This window comes from Juglans regia, chromosome 14 (assembly GCF_001411555.2).
Source record: "Juglans regia cultivar Chandler chromosome 14, Walnut 2.0, whole genome shotgun sequence".
In the NCBI taxonomy this organism is placed as follows: Eukaryota; Viridiplantae; Streptophyta; class Magnoliopsida; order Fagales; family Juglandaceae; genus Juglans; species Juglans regia.
The window spans coordinates 8,186,544-8,205,699 of record NC_049914.1 but is presented as its reverse complement, the minus strand read 5'-3'; the positions used below and the strand labels follow the sequence as shown (position 1 = coordinate 8,205,699).

The 19,156-nt window shown below is 34.7% G+C and overlaps 1 protein-coding gene, 1 long non-coding RNA gene and 1 pseudogene across 2 annotated transcripts; 2 read left to right on the top strand and 1 right to left on the bottom strand.

Annotated features, from left to right (window-relative positions):
- Window positions 1–1,032: 1,032 nt before the first annotated feature.
- Window positions 1,033–3,872, bottom strand: LOC108998453 (annotated as a pseudogene).
- A 1,473-nt stretch (window positions 3,873–5,345) lies between these two features.
- On the top strand, window positions 5,346–9,573 carry LOC108998462 (tropinone reductase homolog At5g06060-like). Its single transcript, XM_018975011.2, has 5 exons — window positions 5,346–5,501; window positions 7,673–7,880; window positions 8,378–8,594; window positions 8,725–8,831; window positions 9,162–9,573. Exons 1-5 carry the CDS (start codon window positions 5,401–5,403, stop codon window positions 9,345–9,347), a joined length of 819 nt encoding a protein of 272 aa, XP_018830556.1. The 5' UTR covers window positions 5,346–5,400; the 3' UTR covers window positions 9,348–9,573.
- A 2,008-nt stretch (window positions 9,574–11,581) lies between these two features.
- LOC108998468 lies at window positions 11,582–14,087 on the top strand. Its single transcript, XR_001997331.2, has 2 exons — window positions 11,582–11,841; window positions 13,638–14,087. It is a non-coding gene; the product is annotated as an uncharacterized LOC108998468 (long non-coding RNA).
- Window positions 14,088–19,156: the final 5,069 nt, after the last annotated feature.

The following is a 19,156-nucleotide window of genomic DNA, read 5'->3' as shown; positions in this document are numbered from 1 at the left end:
TTTTATTGATAAAAACCAACAGCAAACTGATGCTTCAAAGCTCATCTCAGACCCCTGTTAGTTTTCAAAATGGAAAATGCTAAGTCCACAGAAATTCTTTACCGAAACCATTTACCGAATGACTTGGTTACTGCCAGTTGGATAAAAAAATAAAAATAAATTCTATTGATTCAGTTTCTTTTTATTTCAGGTAAATAACATGAAGGCTGGGCCCCACGTCGTTTAGCAACCCAAGATGCGCCTTATTTTATCCTGTTTCACTTTTTTTTTCTTTTTTCGATTTCATTTTAATTTCTTTTTCCTAAAGCTGCCTTCCGTTTTACTTCTAAATCATTCCATGATATCATCACAAAATATCTTATTTCGCTTTGGAATTGTGATTCTTTGACGCTATGGATTTTGGGTACCAACAATTAATTAACTTTGTAATTTTCTTCGGAAAATAGCTGAGACATGATCAGATCTTCGTAAACCTCGAGAAGGATGTGATTATCTTTAAATGGGCATCAAAAGTCTAAGATCACACTATTATTTTCACCTGACTAACACACATTACTCTCTATATTTTGGGGTCAGCGGTGTGTGTCTTAACCCTGCAGATCAGAACGTAAGCTGCATTTCGTGTTTAGTGTTTACGTTGTGGAAAATATCTCGTAAGATATTTTATCTGAAACTCCATCCGCCACAAAAGTTGTATTGTTTCATAATTTCCTTTCCTTGCATGTAAAATATGACTGATATAATTCTTTCATGGTCAATTTCAAAGTATCACATCTCCTATCTCTGGTATTTAAAACATTTAAGAAACCTGGATTGAACAATTTGAGCAACTTGACGATGCACTAAGGGTAATAAAAATGTGGAGTCAACAATTTTGCATTCAATTTTAAATTGATATTATCTAATATTTCAGAATGCCTACTTTTACCAAAGTTATGCAGTTTTGAACAAAGCACGGGAGCTTGCTGCAAAGAAAGATATTAACGCTCTTGTGTCCGTACATAGTCATTTCCACAAAAACATTCTTGCTAATCACCACCATTTATACTTGTCCTGATAATCATCCTGTTCCGATAGATGTAATTGAGATGGTTGGACCTACATAAACAAAACTTAGTAAGAACAACAATAAAAAATTAAAAAACAACATTAATATCTTATATTGACACTACCTGCACTGGAGGAGCAGTCGCTCCAATACCCAAATAATCTGTTGTATATATTTGACCGTGTGTATACTATAGTCATAAAAAAAATGTTGTGTCAAATGTATTAAAATGTAATATCATAATGTGTCCAAGCAAACTTTATTTTTTATATTTTTGCGAAGGTTTACCTCAGAAGGAGTAGCAGTCGCTCCAATTCCTAAATAATCCATTGTGTATACTTGTCCATGTGTATACTATAGGCATAAAAAAATGTTGTGTTAAAACCAACAAAATGTAATAGTGGTACAAACTTTATTTTTTATATCATGCGAAGGTTTACTTGTGAAGGAGGAGCAGTCAAAGGAGTAGAAAAAAAATCCGGTGCATGTGTCCAAACTTGATTTGTTATATCCTGTAACAATATATAATAGCATTATTCACATTCACAACATCTAAATATGGCGAAAATATACATATTGCTCTCACAACAAAAAACCATGAAAGGAATGAAGTACCTGGGTTTGAGGAGATACATATTGTGTGCTGCTCACATTGCATTGATTTGCTATTTGATTACTTTGCTCTCCAAGAACCTCAACAGGGTCGCATCGCAATCTCCTTCTTGTACTCGCTTTCTTAAGAACCTTCTCAATAGGGTGGGCTTTTCTCCTTAACGGTGGTCTTCCCTTACTTCGAACTACCAACGGACTAAGAACTGCACTTTTCCTACCCTCCATGGAAGTAGGTGGATCAATTGGTTCGCTACATTGAGAATTGGTGCCAAGGTACTCTAGCTTCAACTGCTCTATTTGGCTGATCAATTTCACACAACTGCTTTCGGCCTTTGAAGCATTCGAACACAGTTCATAGAAAGAATTTTGGATCCTATCGTACCTTTATGCATCGTAATTGCTACTCGACTCATAATTATTTTTTACAAAGGTGTATTTTCGCTTTATATCTTTCCTCCATCGATCCAAGATGTATTTTGATGGTACTGTACTTTTGCCTAGTAGAGCCAAGATACGAAGAGCGTGTCTGCATAATATGCCCCTAAACTCAAACAACTTGCAACTACATTTAACATCCAGGGGATCTTGATCGACCAAAACACTGTACTTTGTATGTTTTATTAAGTTATGACTCACTCGAACCTCATCAGCTACTACGTACGTGTATCTCCCACCCACACATCCCAAATACGAGGTAGTCAAATATAAAAATCCTCGAAATTCATCTTGTACTTCTTTGAACTTTGCAATTGTGTATACTTTTTGAAACTGCTCCTCAAGAGGATAGTGACTGATGCAAGGAATCACAGTATTAAATGAATTGAAGTCGGCAATGGCTTCATTTTCCACCTTCCTCCTAAGAGCTAAATCGTACTGATCAACAAATTGCTTTAGAGTGGTCTTTGAGTTAACGTAGTCATCGAAAAATGCATTCATGCCTTCACTCCGTTGTGTAGTTGACATTCCAGCCCAAAATGTGTCTCTAACGTAGGCCGGCACCCAAAAATGTCGATCACTATATAGTGATCCCAACCATGCATTCTCATGCAAATCATACATGTCGAGGAAATCAGACCAACTTTCTTCAAAGTCATGCTCACTTAAAGAGTCATACACGCATTTTTGCAGTGCACTCTTAATCTCATCATATCGAGTATGTGACCCAAACTTCTCAGGAAGTTTTTTCATTATGTGCCACAAGCAGAAGCGATGTCTAGACGCTGGAAACACTCTAGCAATTGCAATTTGCATTGCCTTGTCTTGGTCTGTGATGATTGCACTTGGTGGTTGGTCCTTCATACACTTCAACCATGACTTAAACAACCACTCAAATGTATGTGCATCCTCATTAGATATCAATCCGCACCCGAATAGGATTGACTGACCATGGTGATTCACACCCACAAACGGTGCAAAGGGCATCTTGTAGGCATTAGTTAGGTATGTTGTGTCAAATGTAATCACATCTCCAAATGATTCATACATAGCTCTACTTCTGGCGTCTGCCCAAAACACATTCTTTAATATCATATCATGGTCCACGTTTATGGAAAAATAAAAATCTGGATTTTTTTTTTTGCATTTCTTGGAAGTAGTTACATAGAGCTTCAACGCCTCCAACCCCAAGACGAAGTTGTCTTGCTTTGTCAATATAATTTCGACACTCCTTCTCCCCAAATGATAGTTTATCGTAACCCCCCGCCTCAACAACTAGAGACTTGAAATTCTTTGACATTCGTATTCCTGCCTCGTCATTTATTTCAAGTCTTTTAGCTACACGAGCATCAACCTTCTTAAAACATTTGAAATGTCTTGCCTTTCCTGGACTACAAATGTGTGTGTGCTCCAAGTTTACTTTAGTCAGGGTATATACACCTTCATCATTCATCGTCACATTAATCCTGGCCATACACCCTATTTTCTCCGTTTGTCTTGGCTTTAGAACATTAGCAGCCTTACTCTTTGATGTGCCTTCTCTCACACATACTAAGGTAAACCATCTGACATTACCATCATCATCTTGTTTAGAATTTCGTTTACACACTCCAAATCCCTCCTGCTTACCATATTTCATATAGTAAGACAAAACTTCTTCTGCAGATGAAAATGTCATTCCGACCTTAGGTTCAACGACTATTTCAGCACATTCTTGCTCATCATCAACTTCTACCTCGTTATACTCATTATCTACATGTTCCATATCAAAATCCATTGCAACTCTAGTGTTTGAATTATCTAAGAATATCCAACCACATTCAAATCAAGATATTAACTTGAATATTGAAAGAAATCATATACAATCAAAGAGATTTGACATAAACGTGTATGATTTGTTTTTGTTGTAATTATTGACAATGGATTTTACATTAAAAACAGTACACTCAATGGGACATTTTACTAATCAATTAGAGTACTTTAAGTTGAACCACTTTGTATGTACAAAAAGTGGAGAAACAAACAAAAAGTTGGACCACTTGGTATGCACAAAAAGTGGGGAAACAAACATTTTCATACAAGGTCCAAAATAATACAATAATAAACTGTATACGTCCAAAATTTTAAGGTTCAAAATCTAAGGTCCATTATTCAATACGTTCTTATTAAAAAAAAAAAAATTAATACATCCAAAACTGTATACATGAAGTTTGAACACACAAAAATCTAAGATCTAAAACTCTCCAAGACAAAAGGCTTAGCAGGACACGCCATTACAAACAACTTCTTTTTATTATTTAAGTCATAGTAGATTTGTATTTTTAAACATATTTTATGATTTTGAGCATTGATTTTATTTAATATTTGTAAATAAAAATCTTAATATTTGAATAAAAATAAGAAAAAAATGAAAGAAAGATTACCGCTTGGAAGAAGGGAAAAATGATGCCGGCTGGACTGTAAATAGAGATCTATGCTAAAATTAAAAGGAGAAGACGCCGAGAAGGTGTACGCTGTAACGATACTTAGAGGTAGGAATGAATGATAAGGACGGGCTGGTCTGGGTTCTTTTTACTTTTTGACTCTTTTTTTTTTTTTTATTAAATCACTTAGGTGAATGGTAGGTTTGATTGGCTGAATGGTAGATTTGATTTTTTTTTTTTATTTTGATTTTTTTTTTCTTTTAGCCCAAATCACGTGGGATGCAGCTTTTTATTTCTGTTTTACTTTTTACTTTCCTTTTATGAAATGTGGCCTGCCAAGTCAACGGTACATGTCATTCGATAAAAATTTTCTGTGGTTATTTTCTGTGGCGTAGCAGCTCCCTTTCAAAATTACCAAAAGTAATCTGAAAAACGTACACTATGGATCCTTATACGCTATTGAAAATCCCAGCGATAGCTCTAGCGGTGGGACCGCTTCAATCTCAGCGAGAGCTCCAGCGGTGGGACCGCTCAAAAAAATTATTAGAGATAAGAATGCAGACAGGTTTCTCAGCTGGGGGAGATATGCGCTTGTCTTCTGCATTAATTATGTACTGCAACGTGGCTCCTTTCCGTCCATAAAACACTCTTATTCATTCAAGTAATCAAATATATACTCGTAAAATATATAATTATTATATAATTATTTTAAAAATTAATAAAAATTATTATTAAAAAATTAATTTTTTTATATAAATTTTATATTTATTTATTTTTTTTAAAATAATTATACAATATTTACATACTCACAACTATAAATTAATATTTCTCTATTCATTATATACAATCTCAAAGCGACACACAATTGAGAGGGAGAGGGAGATGGGTAGTCATGCGGAAGTGGATAGCAGTAGTACTACTGAAAGTAGATGGAGTCTTGAGGGAACTACGGCTCTTGTCACGGGCGGAACAAAAGGAATCGGGTTCGCTCTCTCGCTCTTTCCCTTTAACTTCTCTCTTTAAACCTTCTTTGTCTTAATATAAACATATTTCTTCTGTTTGTATGATTTTGTCAGGATCGATTATATATATATATATATATATATATAGATCGGCTTTGTTCGAGTTTTCTTTGATCTGTTCACTAGTGAAAAAAAATCATAGATATGAAGTATTCAACTTACATATTTAGTTTAATCTTCTATCAGCTGCCTAGCTAGCATGCTATATCGAGTTTTCTTATGCCCATGTAATTTCCTTGATGCGTTTAGAACTTACTTGCACTGCATATTTCTTGTTCATAACTCTCATTCGTTTTGCTAACTTTTAACTTTAATCCGATCGAAGTCACGGTCTCAATATATAATAGATGTGCAAATAATTAACTTCTTTCCATTCGAAAGTTTGGTGTTGTTTCTGTCTGCGACAGAATCCGCCATCTCTGAAAACATCAAGAATATCTATCTTTTGAGTACTAAGAATTTTGAGTATTAAGAATATCTCACATATTTTTAGTAAATTTTATTATTTTATTATTTTTTATTACTTTTCAATATCTTAAGAAAAAATCTATATAACTTCTTACTATTCACACAATCTTCATACATCACATATTTTTTAATTATTATTATTATTTTTAATTAAATATTTAATATATTAATAATAAATAAAAAAATTAAATTATTTTAAAAGGAATAAATTCAAAAAAATTTTAAAGAAAAATATTAAAAAATATTAAAATTTAAACAAATATAATATGTGAAGATTGAAAAAATTATATAGCATTACTCATATCTTATTATTATTTTTTTAATACTACTCAAAATTCTTTTGTATAATTCTTAACATCTCACTGCCCAAACATACCTTTAGCCGATACGCGAATTAAATTTAGTGGTTTTCCCGTCGGCGATGAAGTTCATTTACCAAACTTAAAGACGATGACGAGCGAGAAATAAAGTTCTTATTTTAATGATACTTATTGAAGGTTCAAAAAGATGGATGACAAACTTCCTCTGCTGAACGATGCATGTGACTTCCGTTTAGATGATAAATTAAATTTAATTAAATTAAATTGAGATAATAAAATATTATTTTTTAATATTATTATTATTTTAAAATTAAAAAGTTAAATTATTTATTATATTTTATATTAAAATTTTAAAAAATTATAATAATGAATTGAGATAAATTAATATGAGTTTACTTACTAAACGAAGTCTAAATATGCTGTCTATGAAAAATGTGTTGTACAAATTTCGAGGAGGTCGTTTGAAAATAAATTGGATCACATGAAACAAAAAATTTATACAATCTCCTACTATTTTATTAATTTCTACATACTATATTTTTTTTAATTTTTATTAATTTTTTCTTTTATCAAATATTTAATATATGAGTAATGAATAGAAAAATTAAATTAGTTTAAAAAGATTAAATTCAAAAAATAATTTTAAAAAATTTTAAAATTTTAAAAAAATATGGTGTGTGGAAGATGTGAGGTTTTGTAGCATTGCCCATTTTTTCATGTAAATTTTAAATATGTCTTGATTTATCTAAATAGATTGTATATTTATACACTTTAAAATTGTATAAATAATTTTTTTTCACAATAAATCTATTTTTTCTCAAACCATTTGCACGAACTTACAAACTCTAGCCTGGTACAAGCCCATTTATAAAAAGTGATAGTGGATGGAAACTCATCTGATGGATTAATTTTAATTTTTATAACAATCAGGTTTGCACTACACATTTTTTTTTTTAAAGTAAGATACGTATCATTTCATTATAATCTCAAATCATTACAAACTTTGTCATTTACAATTAACTGATTAATTTCTTGTGGTTCTTCAATTCAACAAAACTCTCTCTCCTTATGTAAGGCCATATATAAGAAAGTGCTCCAATATTGGATCATGTCTTCCTTTTAAAGAATTTGAGTAGATTAATTAATATCTCTCTCTCCTCGAACAAGTTTTAATATTGGTGCAACAGGAAATTTTAAGGCATCTTACATTAATGGTAACTTCCATTTTCCTTTTAGATGAGTTGAGTTGATCCGTGTGTCTCTGGCCTTGATCGGAGTTGATCATTGTTTTCCTTAATTCCCAATTAAATCGATCAAAAGTTCATTAATTGCGATCATGATCAGGCATGCTATTGTGGAGGAACTTGCACGTTTTGGTGCGGCTGTACATACATGCTCTCGAAATGAAGTTGAGCTTAACGAATGCATGCACGAGTGGGAGAAAAAGGGTTTTCGAGTCACTGGTTCAGTATGCGATGTAACTTCTCCATCTGAACGACAGAAGCTAATTACCACTGTCTCCTCTCTCTTCGATGGCAAACTAAATATCCTTGTAAGTCATCCATCTTAAATTTTTTGTTGGAGATAACTATATTATATTAAGAGTTATTATATTCTTAAATTTGTGTGTAAAGTACACCATACACATCTTTGAATTATAAGATTTGATTAATAAGATTCAAATTTTAAAATTTATCTTTCAAATCAAAATATGTTAAATAAATACTTTAATAGATATGCTTTATACCTAGCGAAATTATAGACTATAGAGTCGAAGGAGTTTCACAGCGTCCACACAGAACCCTTTCACGTTGAATATTTGAGAGGAGTCCGTGTGGACCACCTCGTGATACCCCATGTCCCAATCAGCTCTGATCATGAATGCTAAAGACAAAAAATATTTGTGGTCAACAGGTTTCTTTCTCCTCCCTGCTTTATTTCACCCTCTTTTCTATAGAATCAACTTGTTCGTATAAGTTAGAATAATTATAAGCTGCTTTTGTTGGGGCATGCATGATGTTGCGTTGGCGAATTATGATGTACATCCAGATTAACAATGTTGGAACAAACAAATCAAAACCGACAACAGAGTACAAAGCCGAGGATTTCTCGCTTATAATGTCCACAAATTTCGAATCAGCTTATCACTTGAGCCAACTTTCACATCCTCTTCTGAAAGCTTCATCAGCTGGAAGCATTGTGTTTATTTCTTCAGTCTGTGGCGTCGTATCAGTTAACGGTGGATCCATATATAGCGCCACCAAAGGTATATTTCTAATTAATACTGTTAATTAAGTTGCAATTAATTAGAAGAACTCGTTGTAGATATCATGATTAGAACAATATTATTAACAATAATTATATATTAAACTAATTAATTCTATGATTGTATGCAGGGGCAATGAATCAGCTAACAAAAAATCTTGCATGCGAGTGGGCAAAAGATAATATAAGGACTAATTGTGTTGCACCTTGGTTCACCACGACTCCCCTTGTTGAACCTGTAATTACTTACCAACGTCTCAACTTTAATTCTCATCCTTAATTAAGTTCTAATTTGATAAATTACTACTTGTTCCATAAATCTAAACTGATGTACGTAATAGAACGTAGAGTTAAGGATTAAACTCAGAACTTTCTCTAATACCATATAAAATAACCACTAATTATTTCAAAAGCTTAAGCTAATGAGAATATATAGATTTAATTATTTGTATTCTATTATTAACATGTTTTAATTAGTTGCTAAATGTAAGAATTCTCAGAATTAATTATATATATCTCACTATAGAAATTTTTTTTTTTTTTTTTCCTTTTGCTGCTTGCATTGTAGTGTCTTGCTGATGAAAACATGTTCAAGGCTATCATCTCTCGAACACCAATGGGAAGAGTTGGAGAGCCAAGAGAGGTGTCTTCATTGGTGGCGTTTCTTTGCCTTCCTGCGGCGTCTTTCATCACCGGCCAGACTATTTGCGTTGACGGAGGGATGACGGTGAATGGCTTCATGATGTCCACATGATAAGCATGGATACATATATGGGTTCAAGATTTAATTGCACAAAGAAATGCCGGTTTCCCCTACTTAATTTATAGTGATTGCATAATAAGGCAATACTAGTTTGCCTGCGAGCTATGTGTGCCCTAGTATTTGTCATCGTGTTTATCCATGGATGTTATAATTATAAACAATATTAATTTGTGTGCATTGTACGTTATAAATTTATAATATCTTAATTTCAAATTAATATCATGTTTATCCATGCACGCACTTACTTATAAATTGATATGATTTAATGTGACTCGTCATATAGCAAAATTACACACAAACACACACATAAATACTTTAGCCTATTAAAATAAAGTCATTTCACAAACTGATGTGGCTTAATGTGACTCGTCATATTTCAAAATTATTTTCATTGTAAAATAAATTTAACGGATCGTATAAAATCACATTAGTTTATGAGATTACTTCTGTGTAATCTATATAAAATAATAATAATTTATATAATTTTCAAATATATAGGTCGTACAATTACATTGTAAACAGTGGGCCTTATCATATAAAGTATAAAACAAATAACTTAATAAAATAACTAATAAATAATCTCATTTTCTTTCATATTGTACTAGTAGTAATGTGTTACAAGCCCAACACACTTTTCAAGCCCATTAGTGATTTGGAATGCATTGGGCCGGGACTATATGACACTTCAGATTTAATATATACAACACGAATCTATCTACCTTTGTTAAAAACTTGAATAAGTGGCTATTGCGGATAACCAGTAACTTTTCGTTCACTATTATTTTTTTCAAGCTTTTTGTCCCTTCTTTTCTCACGAAATCCCTATTTCTTTTGTCATTTTCCTTCCTTTTGTCGATTGTGTTTATTGTTTTTTTATTTTATAGTACTTGCCAACCATTGTTCGTCACCTTCCCTGCACCACCACCACCCTTACAGGAACCGTAAAGGCCATAGCCACTCTGTTTCTTCAACCGTACTTCACCAAGCTGCCGTCCAATGCCAGCTGTAGATCCTCTTCATCACGAAAGCCCAACCCCATATACGTCCACCGCATGAAACCTCCCTACCCAAACTTAACCACCACCTCCACACCGTCCGAAACACAGCCCCACGCAGCCACACACAACCAGTGTAGCCTCTGTTCTAAGCAAGGAAAAAGATAGCACCCCAAGCCATGCACAACCTTCCACATGGACTTCTCAGCCAACAACCACCCCTGTAAGCCCATATTTGCCCCTCTCTTGGTTAGGGAACTGTCGCCAGCCACCAACTACTGCCATCGCAAGCCACCAGAAAGAAAATAACTCATGCTTATTGTGGCTTACCTTTGATTCAAAATCAGGGGATGAATACACATATACATGAAATCGGACCAAACCAAACACAATATGTAATATATATACGTAGATCTAAAAAAAAAACGTGCTGACAGAATTCATGAAATAGAGAGAAGGGAAAGAAGAAAAAGAACTAGGGTTTGAAGATAGAGACATTAGGTTGAAGGCGTGAGGACAAGAGAAACCGTGAGGGAGAAGAGGGAATCAGGAGAGAAAAGCAGAGGAAGAGAGAGATGTGGCAATTGAGATGTTGTGGACTGCAACAGCAGTGGGTGGTGAAGGAAACCCGAGGGAGAGAAGGAAGAGATCGGTAGGGAGATGTTGAGAGAAAGAGAAAGAAGATCTGAAGGTGAAGCCGAGAGGGAGGAGGGGTTTGTCGTCGATGAGGTGCGACGACGTGCTCGTGGTGCCTTCGGCAACGTCGACACTAGCTTGTAGGGAGGCTTATCACTACAACAAATTTGTACATTTCCCACAAGTTTTTTTTTTCCAGGACACAAGTTGGTAGAAAATACTTACCTACTGCTACAAACACCTTTCGTGGGAAAAAAAAATAACATTTTACCAAAAAATCACATTCGACGATGGTAAATTCATAGGGAAAAGTCACTTTTTGCAGCCACTTGCTGTCACCACAAAAATTATGCCGTATCAAACACTAGAATGGGAAATAAACTAGTTTTTGCGGCGACTTCATGTCGACACAGTCTTATTATCTGTCATTTGTTACTTTTTGCAGCGAAATTATCTCGCAGAAAAAACTCAAAAGATGAAAAGTAAAAATTACGACGGCTTTCTATTCTTTTGCGGCGATATCAAATCGCTGCAAATGTTTAAAATTGAAAACAAAACCCTGCCCCCGAAAACGGTGTGTTTTCTGTTCCCCCTTATTTCTTCCCCCCTCCCCAACCGATGACCTATTCCTCTGAGATTTCTTCCGCCCCTCCCCACGCCATCCACCAACTAACGAGCAGTCAACGCTTCACTTAGCCGGCGAGAGTCTTCTTCTTCCGTGGGAATGTTCTCTCTCTGTGCGTATCTCTCTCTCTCTCTCTCTCTCCCCCTTCGTGATCTTAACTATTCTTGTTCTTTGTAAGGTTCGGTGTCTCTCACTGGCTCTCTCAAGGTTCAGTAAACACTGATCGAAGGTAAGGATTTTTTCAACAATGCCTCCATGTATATTATTTTTGCATCTGTCTTGGTTTTATCCGATATGATGGTTGTTGGTTTTGGGATTTTTCTGTTTTCCTCGTATCGAGTTCTATCTCTATTTTGATTTGTGCTTTTTGTTTTTTTTTTGTGATTTTTGGTTTACCACTTGTGGGTGTTTTCGATTAATCTATTATGTTGTGATTTTGTTGTCAAAGGATGAAGGGTGAAAAAACAAAGTTTGAATTTTTGATTGAATGGACCCCTACTAGTTATTATGCCTTTGTCTACAAATAGCACGCTACATTATTCGGGATTGAGAGCCTCAAGCTTGAAGGGCCATTGTATGGTTGTATAGTGGCTGCACAGATTTGTACATTGAATGTATTGTGTGAACTCTTGCTTGAATAATGAATGTGTTTGAGTGGATAAGTAGTGGAATATAATGGTGAACTTATGTAATCATGAGTATGCTTGTCAAGGGGCTTATGAGTTCAACCTACTACTTGATGAGGTAGAATAAAATTATGCTCTGTTTTGGTTTAGGCAATATGAGTATGCATGCCTTTTTGTACCTTCATAAGTGCAATGATTATTTATTTAAATTTGGCTTCTAGGTTGTTGAAGTTATGGACAGATATGATCAGTTTCTAAGGATACGATATTTGTTTTGTTTTATCTTTATTTCTATTTTCTTGGTTATTTTTAGACAAGGCCTTATATTTCCAATCATGCTAATTTTTATGGCATATTGCACTGAAAAAGTAGTTATTGAAGAAATACATGTCGATATGGCTGAGAACTTTGTTGCAGAAAAGAGACGTGAACTAATAGAGGTTGTTTCTGAGGTTGATGATAAACTTGCCGAGGCATCTCTTACCTATCAAGCAAAATTTTGCTCAGTTTGTTTGGGTTTTAATGGCATTTGGTGTGGCTTTTTGGTGTGTTTTGGAAAGCAAACCTCAACCTAATTAATTGGATTCAGTGGGGTATTTTCCTTATAATGCATTTTAGTTTTATCTTATCAGTCTATAGCTAGGATTCAGTAAAATGGTTGTTTCTATAACCTAGACTTGCAAGAGAGAAAATTTAATGGAAAAGGTAGAGCAAGATCAACTTGAGTGTAGTTTGGATCCATGATGCAGCAAACCAGATAGATGAAATTAGTTTGCATGATAGGGATAGTTATAAGTGTTATATTTGGATATTGAAAATAAAATTTTTGAGATTAACAATGATCAATAGTCAAAGACACTAGTCAAAGACTTTGAAACTTTGCGAAACCTTGCCAAAGTTGCATACTTGCATCAGAATAAGTTTCAAGTTGCATTAGCCGCCTAAGTTTCAAGTTTCAAAATAATCCAGTAATCAGTGAGATTTTCTGAAATTCCTTAGCTTTCAGAATAATCCAGTAATCGGTGAGATTTTCTATGCAGTTTCATTTGTTTTTTATGTATATATATATATCTCCTGTCTCTAAGTAAAAATAGGGTTTTTTTAGGATCATGATCATTGTCATTGGTACTTCATTATAGGTGGAAGCAACAATTGAATATATTTGTCACCATGAAGGTGATGGAGCTATTCTTGTATTCCTTATGGGCTGGGATGACATGCATTTCAACATTCTGTAATTACTAGGGGTAATTGTGGTTCAAAAAAATTTACTTCCCTACTCTTCTTTGCATGACCTTTTTGTCTTTAATTGTATTGTTAAACTGTGTACACATATCAATTTTATGTAGCTATAGATGCATTTTCCAAAAGGATGAATATTCTTTCTTTTGATATTCAGATCTTTGATGGGCACAATGGAAATGCCGCTGCCATTTTTACACGGGAGCATTTGTTGAATCATGTGTTGGGTGCAATGCCCCATGGACTGGTATGGAGGAATGGCTTCAAGCTTTGCCATGTGCGTTGGTTGATTGAGTTTGTGAAGACTGGCAAGGAATTCCAAAGCAGGGGCATGGAAATTGGCCTCTTGCTTGTCTTTTTTGTTTTTACCTTTAAAAAGACTAAACTTTGTTTTCCTGTCTACTTGAAGGCCTAACCCATTTGACTTGAACTGGCTGGCTTGAACTGGATCTTGTGGATTAAAGGAAGATCTCCAGTTATTTAGCAAACTAGTCCCGTGATATGTGAATTTGGTTTATGATTATACGGTTGTGTTATTTATTGTGTTGAACTCAAATGCTAGATGGATAAAATATATACATTTGTGTTGGATTGGATTACATGGGCAGCCAGCATGTTGATTTGCCTTACAATTTGACTCTTTGAGTTTTATATATGAGAGTGTGAAGTGGAATGATGTGAATTGGTACTAAATATTGAAGTGATATGTTGATTAGAATTGTTGTTGGTGTGTATGAATCTTGAAAGAACATTTATAGATTGATATTAACAGTTGGACAGATTATGTTAAAAGTGGTTTTATTGCATTTCATGGTTGTTGGTTACTATATAACTTTTTAGCTTATATTAGACATTTTTTATGATCATTTTTGGCTTAGTCACATTTTATGATCATTTTTGGCTTAGTATCATTTTTTTTTCCTGAATTCTTTTAGTATTTGCCGCGAAGACTACTCGCGGCAAATACTTTTTTTGCAAAACAAGTTTTTCCACCAAATGTTCTAATGGGTAATACTAATACCCACCAATACCTCTTGCGGTAATTGCTCTTATTCCCACTAGCATAAATGCAAATGGATGTGCTTTTGTGACGAGGTTCATCAGCTCTTGTCGTGAGATGTGTCGTGGGAAAATATAGGTATTGGCCACGAATTAAACCTTTCGTGGGTTATAATATTTTTGCAGCGAATTATACGCCACGAGCTTCCCACAACGAAATTTTGTGGGAATAGGATTTTTCCCACAAAAAAATCGCTTTTTACCATGAAGTTCTTCCTTGGGAAAACACAGTATTTCTTGTAATGTAGCTTGCTGGGGGGTCATGGGAGGGGATGACGCATGTGGGGGATGGGGGGAAAGGAGAAGAGTGAAAGAAAAAAGATGGGAGGGGAATTAGGGTTTTGGGCAATCCGATCATAGCTCTACATGTGTCCCACTTTTAAGACAAGGGTGAAAATAATACATAGAGAAATAAATAAGAGATGAAGAAATAGAGAAAATAAAGAAGCAAGGGAAATACACTAAATTTTAAAACCAAACTTTTTATTCTTGATCCAAATATAATATTCTTCATCATAAAATAAAATGATGAGTTTTAATAAATATTTCTTAGGAGAAAAGATTCATCTAAATAAGGAGAGTTTTTAACATAAAATAAATTGATGAATATTAAATAATATTCCTAAAAAAATAAAATCATTTAAATAAAATGATTTTTTTGAAGCTATATTATTTTCAAGGCTCCAAAATATAAAGAGACTTACTTGAGAATTAGACTTTGTTTAATAACACTAAAAATACCGAATTTAAAATAATTTTGAACTTTTAAAATATTTGGAAGATTTTAAAATTCTTGGGTCAATTTAAAAACCATCTGTTAGATTTAAAATAAATATTTTAAATTTAAAACAATTTTTTTCTATAATTCATTATGTGTACTGTTTAAACTAATTTCTTTGTTTAGAAAACAAAAAATCTCGTAAAAGTAAAAATCGTTTATATCCATAGATCTATTAAAAAAACCTTATCTATTCCATTTAATTAATTTAGAAAATTTTACTTTGTTTAACAATTATTTTGTTTATACCTTTTCATTAATTCATGTAGGACCATCTATCATATCTTCAAAATATTACAACACAAGCTTCAAAAAAGGAATTGATCATCCATCTTAATTGATACCAAAGTAAATCAACTAATTGGACAACAACATTGAAAGAAAGAAATTGAACATCCTCTCAAAATCAGGAAGAATGTTGCCAGTAGCGGTCAAGGAGTCCACAAGGGAACGTACCTTCCCAAAATAATCTGAGATTGTTTGGACACCTTTGGAGAGATTGGTGAGTTGAAATCTGATGTGAAACTCTTTGGCTTGAGAGTGGGACACAAACATAGACGCTAGAGAGGTCCATAGGGAATGAGAAGTTGTCGATGAGAGTACATGAGCAAGTATAGATTTGGAAAGGGAAGAGAAAAGGACACTTAGAACCAACTGGCCTGTATGCTGCCATGATCAAAAGGCTGGGTTGATTGTAGGTGTGGGACTGGTAGGTTCTAGAAGAAATTTAGGAGGAGGAAGTGAGCCATTGACATGAGCATAGAGTTCTTGTCCGCATAGATAGGTTGAGATCTGCACCTTCTAGAGAAGGTAATTGTCATTTATTAACTTGGTTGTAACAATATGAGAGAAGAAAGAAGGGGTAGAGGACGCAAATGAGACAACCATGGATTTAGAGTGATGTTAATCATTCCTTGCTCTGATACCATGTTAACAGAAAGAAGAAATGAAGAAACTTCTCTAATTTTCATTGAGTACGTTGAGTGGTATTTATAAACAAGAAAAGAATAAAGAAATGTTGGTTTGTTACAGATAACTTGAGAGAAAGAATAACCGATTTCTCTACAGTACTTATTCTAGAATATTTCAGATTCTACTATAATGTTGGTGTGATTCTGTTGTAATGCGTGGCTGATGGCAGAGCTCTATTTTCATGCTTGCAGTGATACACCCCTGATGCCTGCCTATTGTTTGTGCAAATGCTCAGTTGAGTCACTGAGCTTGATAGTCTTTACTATGCTTCCTACTGCATTTGCCATACATCATATTATCCAAATTTTTCCTAGCTGCAAAACTAATTGTAATTGTTTCCCGGGCCTTGCTGAGTTTTGGAGAGACCTGTATGCTTGGTGGGCACCTCCCTCCGTCACCAAGTCATCCACGTCAATCGACGCCCCGCTAGCAGTGCCCAATACGACCCCAAGCCCTCCACTCGCATCGCTCCTCGTCACTAGTGGGGATTCTTGTGCAGAGGCATGTTCAAACTGGAAGCATGTTTCAGAATTGCTTTAGAACAAAATCAAAATTGCACCCTTAGATCTTACATTTTGAGACGATTTTCATTTCGTTTCAAAGAAAAATCGTCCCAAAATCTCAAAATTGTTGTAACTAGTGATTATTGGTGTGTCTTAAAATGTCGAAACTGGGGTCTCACCTAACAAATGCAAAATAATGAAACAACAACAATGAATTAATCGGGAAAAAAGAATGTATAGAACCCAATCCAATAATTTAAATAGCCATGAATTAATTGGTTAGAGCAATGAATTAATTAGCAATGAATTTCTCGGATAATACATAAAAGAGATATAGTATGTTTTATGAGAAGATGATGGTTACCCATATTACATTAGTCCAATGTTCGTCCGTGCCAATGCAAGTTTTGGTCTCGAGTTTCAACCCTTGCCCATTTGGGCCTTCAAATCAGTGAATTGTTGTCGTCTCAACAAGTGATTTTGCCCCTAAACTTGTGAGGCATCAACAAACTTCATACCAAGTCTAGTAAGGCGAGTGGCAAGACTCCCCGCATAATCTAACTTTGGCATTGGAGGCTTTACAGCCATAGCCACCCTTCTTCTTTTCCTTCTTGCAGGTACCCGTTAGCACCTCCGATGGACGGTTATAAAACACATCTCAACAGTTGGCGTTGTTTGTGGGATCTGAGTTATCTTGGCCTAACAGCGTCATCATGTATGGCTCAAGTGTCATCAACCTCGACAAACGACGGGCCCCAACCTCAAATGAAGGATTACAAGTGATAAAGTCTCTCTCCAAAGCAGAGAAGCCTAAGTGCGGTGAGGGGGCGGGATGGAGCTCGCATACCCCGCCCCACCAGCTCTCCCTCCACCCCCAGCTAGTTGACTAGAAAATGGAGGTCCGAGACGAATGAAACCTTTGGAGCTGATACTCCTGGACGTCGCCCGCCCTGATAGGAGGGTGAGGATTGGGACAAGAATGGGTTCAAAAAAGAGATCCAAGTTGATAGAGCTTCTCGCAGAACGTTAGGATGTATTGTTCGTCTGGTAGCACTTTAACATGCACGGTATGGACAGAGGAATAATCGAGCATCGCCTGAGCGTTTGCCCAAATGCCGGAAAGATTTGGTAGAAAAGCCGAAGTTTAGTGCAGAGAAGTATTCCGCGATCGAGGAGGAAGTTGACCTACTACTGGCGGCAGGGTTCATCCTGGAGGCTCACTACCCGGAATGCTCTAGCTCCAACATGGTCCTGGTCCAAAAGTCAAGCGACAAATAGAGGATGTGTGTGGACTTCACCGATTTGAACAAGGCTTGTCCCGAGGATAGTTTTCCCTAGCCGGACATGACCTGATCGTCGATTCGACAGCGGGCCACAAGATGTTGAGTTTCATGGATGCCTAATCTGGATATAATTAACCAGATACGAATGAACCCGAAAGATGAAGAGAATATCACTTTCATAACAGACCGCGGCCTTTACTACGATCATAAAAGAACTTAAAACGTCACATCAGTTAGTATATCTGGATGCAATAATAAAATACAATGAAGAGTGTGGTATTATTGTTAAAATTAAGCATTAAGGTTCATGTTATAAAACTCGGAGTTAGGACAACTACTAATTAAATTATAAATTCTCATATAGTTCTTAAATATCATGATTAAATAAATCCTTGACATTAGTACATGTAATGAGCATTGCAGGATCTTAAAGGAAAACTTTTGGAACTAGTAAATTTCCGGAAACCTCTTAGACGGAGGGATTACTGTGAATGGATTCTCCTTATAATAAGGAAGAGCCTGAGACCCAATTCCTTTACTCAATTATATAAGCAGTCCTGAAAGAACTGAATAAAACATTTCCATATTCAAGTTGCTCCAAGTTTCTATGTAAGTTTGGTTCTGCCATTTTTTGTAACTCAAGTTTTTATATGTAGTTGGTATTTTTGGCTCAAGGATCTATTAATAAAATTGAATGACATCATCTTCCTTGATAAGAGAAAAACAAAGAAAAGTTGCTTATGTGTTTGGTTGTGGGGTTGCTGGTTTCTTGTCTAATGTTGTATGATCCCATACAGGGCATGCGATGCCAGACGGTAACATAAACAATTTCCATAAAGTGATTTACCAAATATAATAATATAGTACAATTATTTTTATAACTACTTATTGAATTATATATTAAATTAAGAGTATTTTTATAAAATAATATAATTTTTTATAAATTATTTGATAAAAATATCTCTCGTTAAAATAAATTATAAAAATTATTGTATCATTTTTCTTAATGAAAAACGAATTTTACAAAGCTGGGGTCCATAAGTCAAAAGCAGAACAAAAAGAGGGTGGCTGTCATTAATTT

What these genes read in the sequence shown, in the direction of transcription:
- LOC108998462 (XM_018975011.2), top strand. Translation starts at nt 5,401, where the DNA reads ATGGGTAGTCATGCGGAAGTGGATAGCAGTAGTACTACTGAAAGTAGA. An exon ending in GGCGGAACAAAAGGAATCGG is followed by an intron (nt 5,502 to 7,672) that starts GTTCGCTCTCTC and finishes GATCATGATCAG; the next exon opens with GCATGCTATTGTGGAGGAAC. An exon ending in CGACTCCCCTTGTTGAACCT is followed by an intron (nt 8,832 to 9,161) that starts GTAATTACTTAC and finishes CTTGCATTGTAG; the next exon opens with TGTCTTGCTGATGAAAACAT.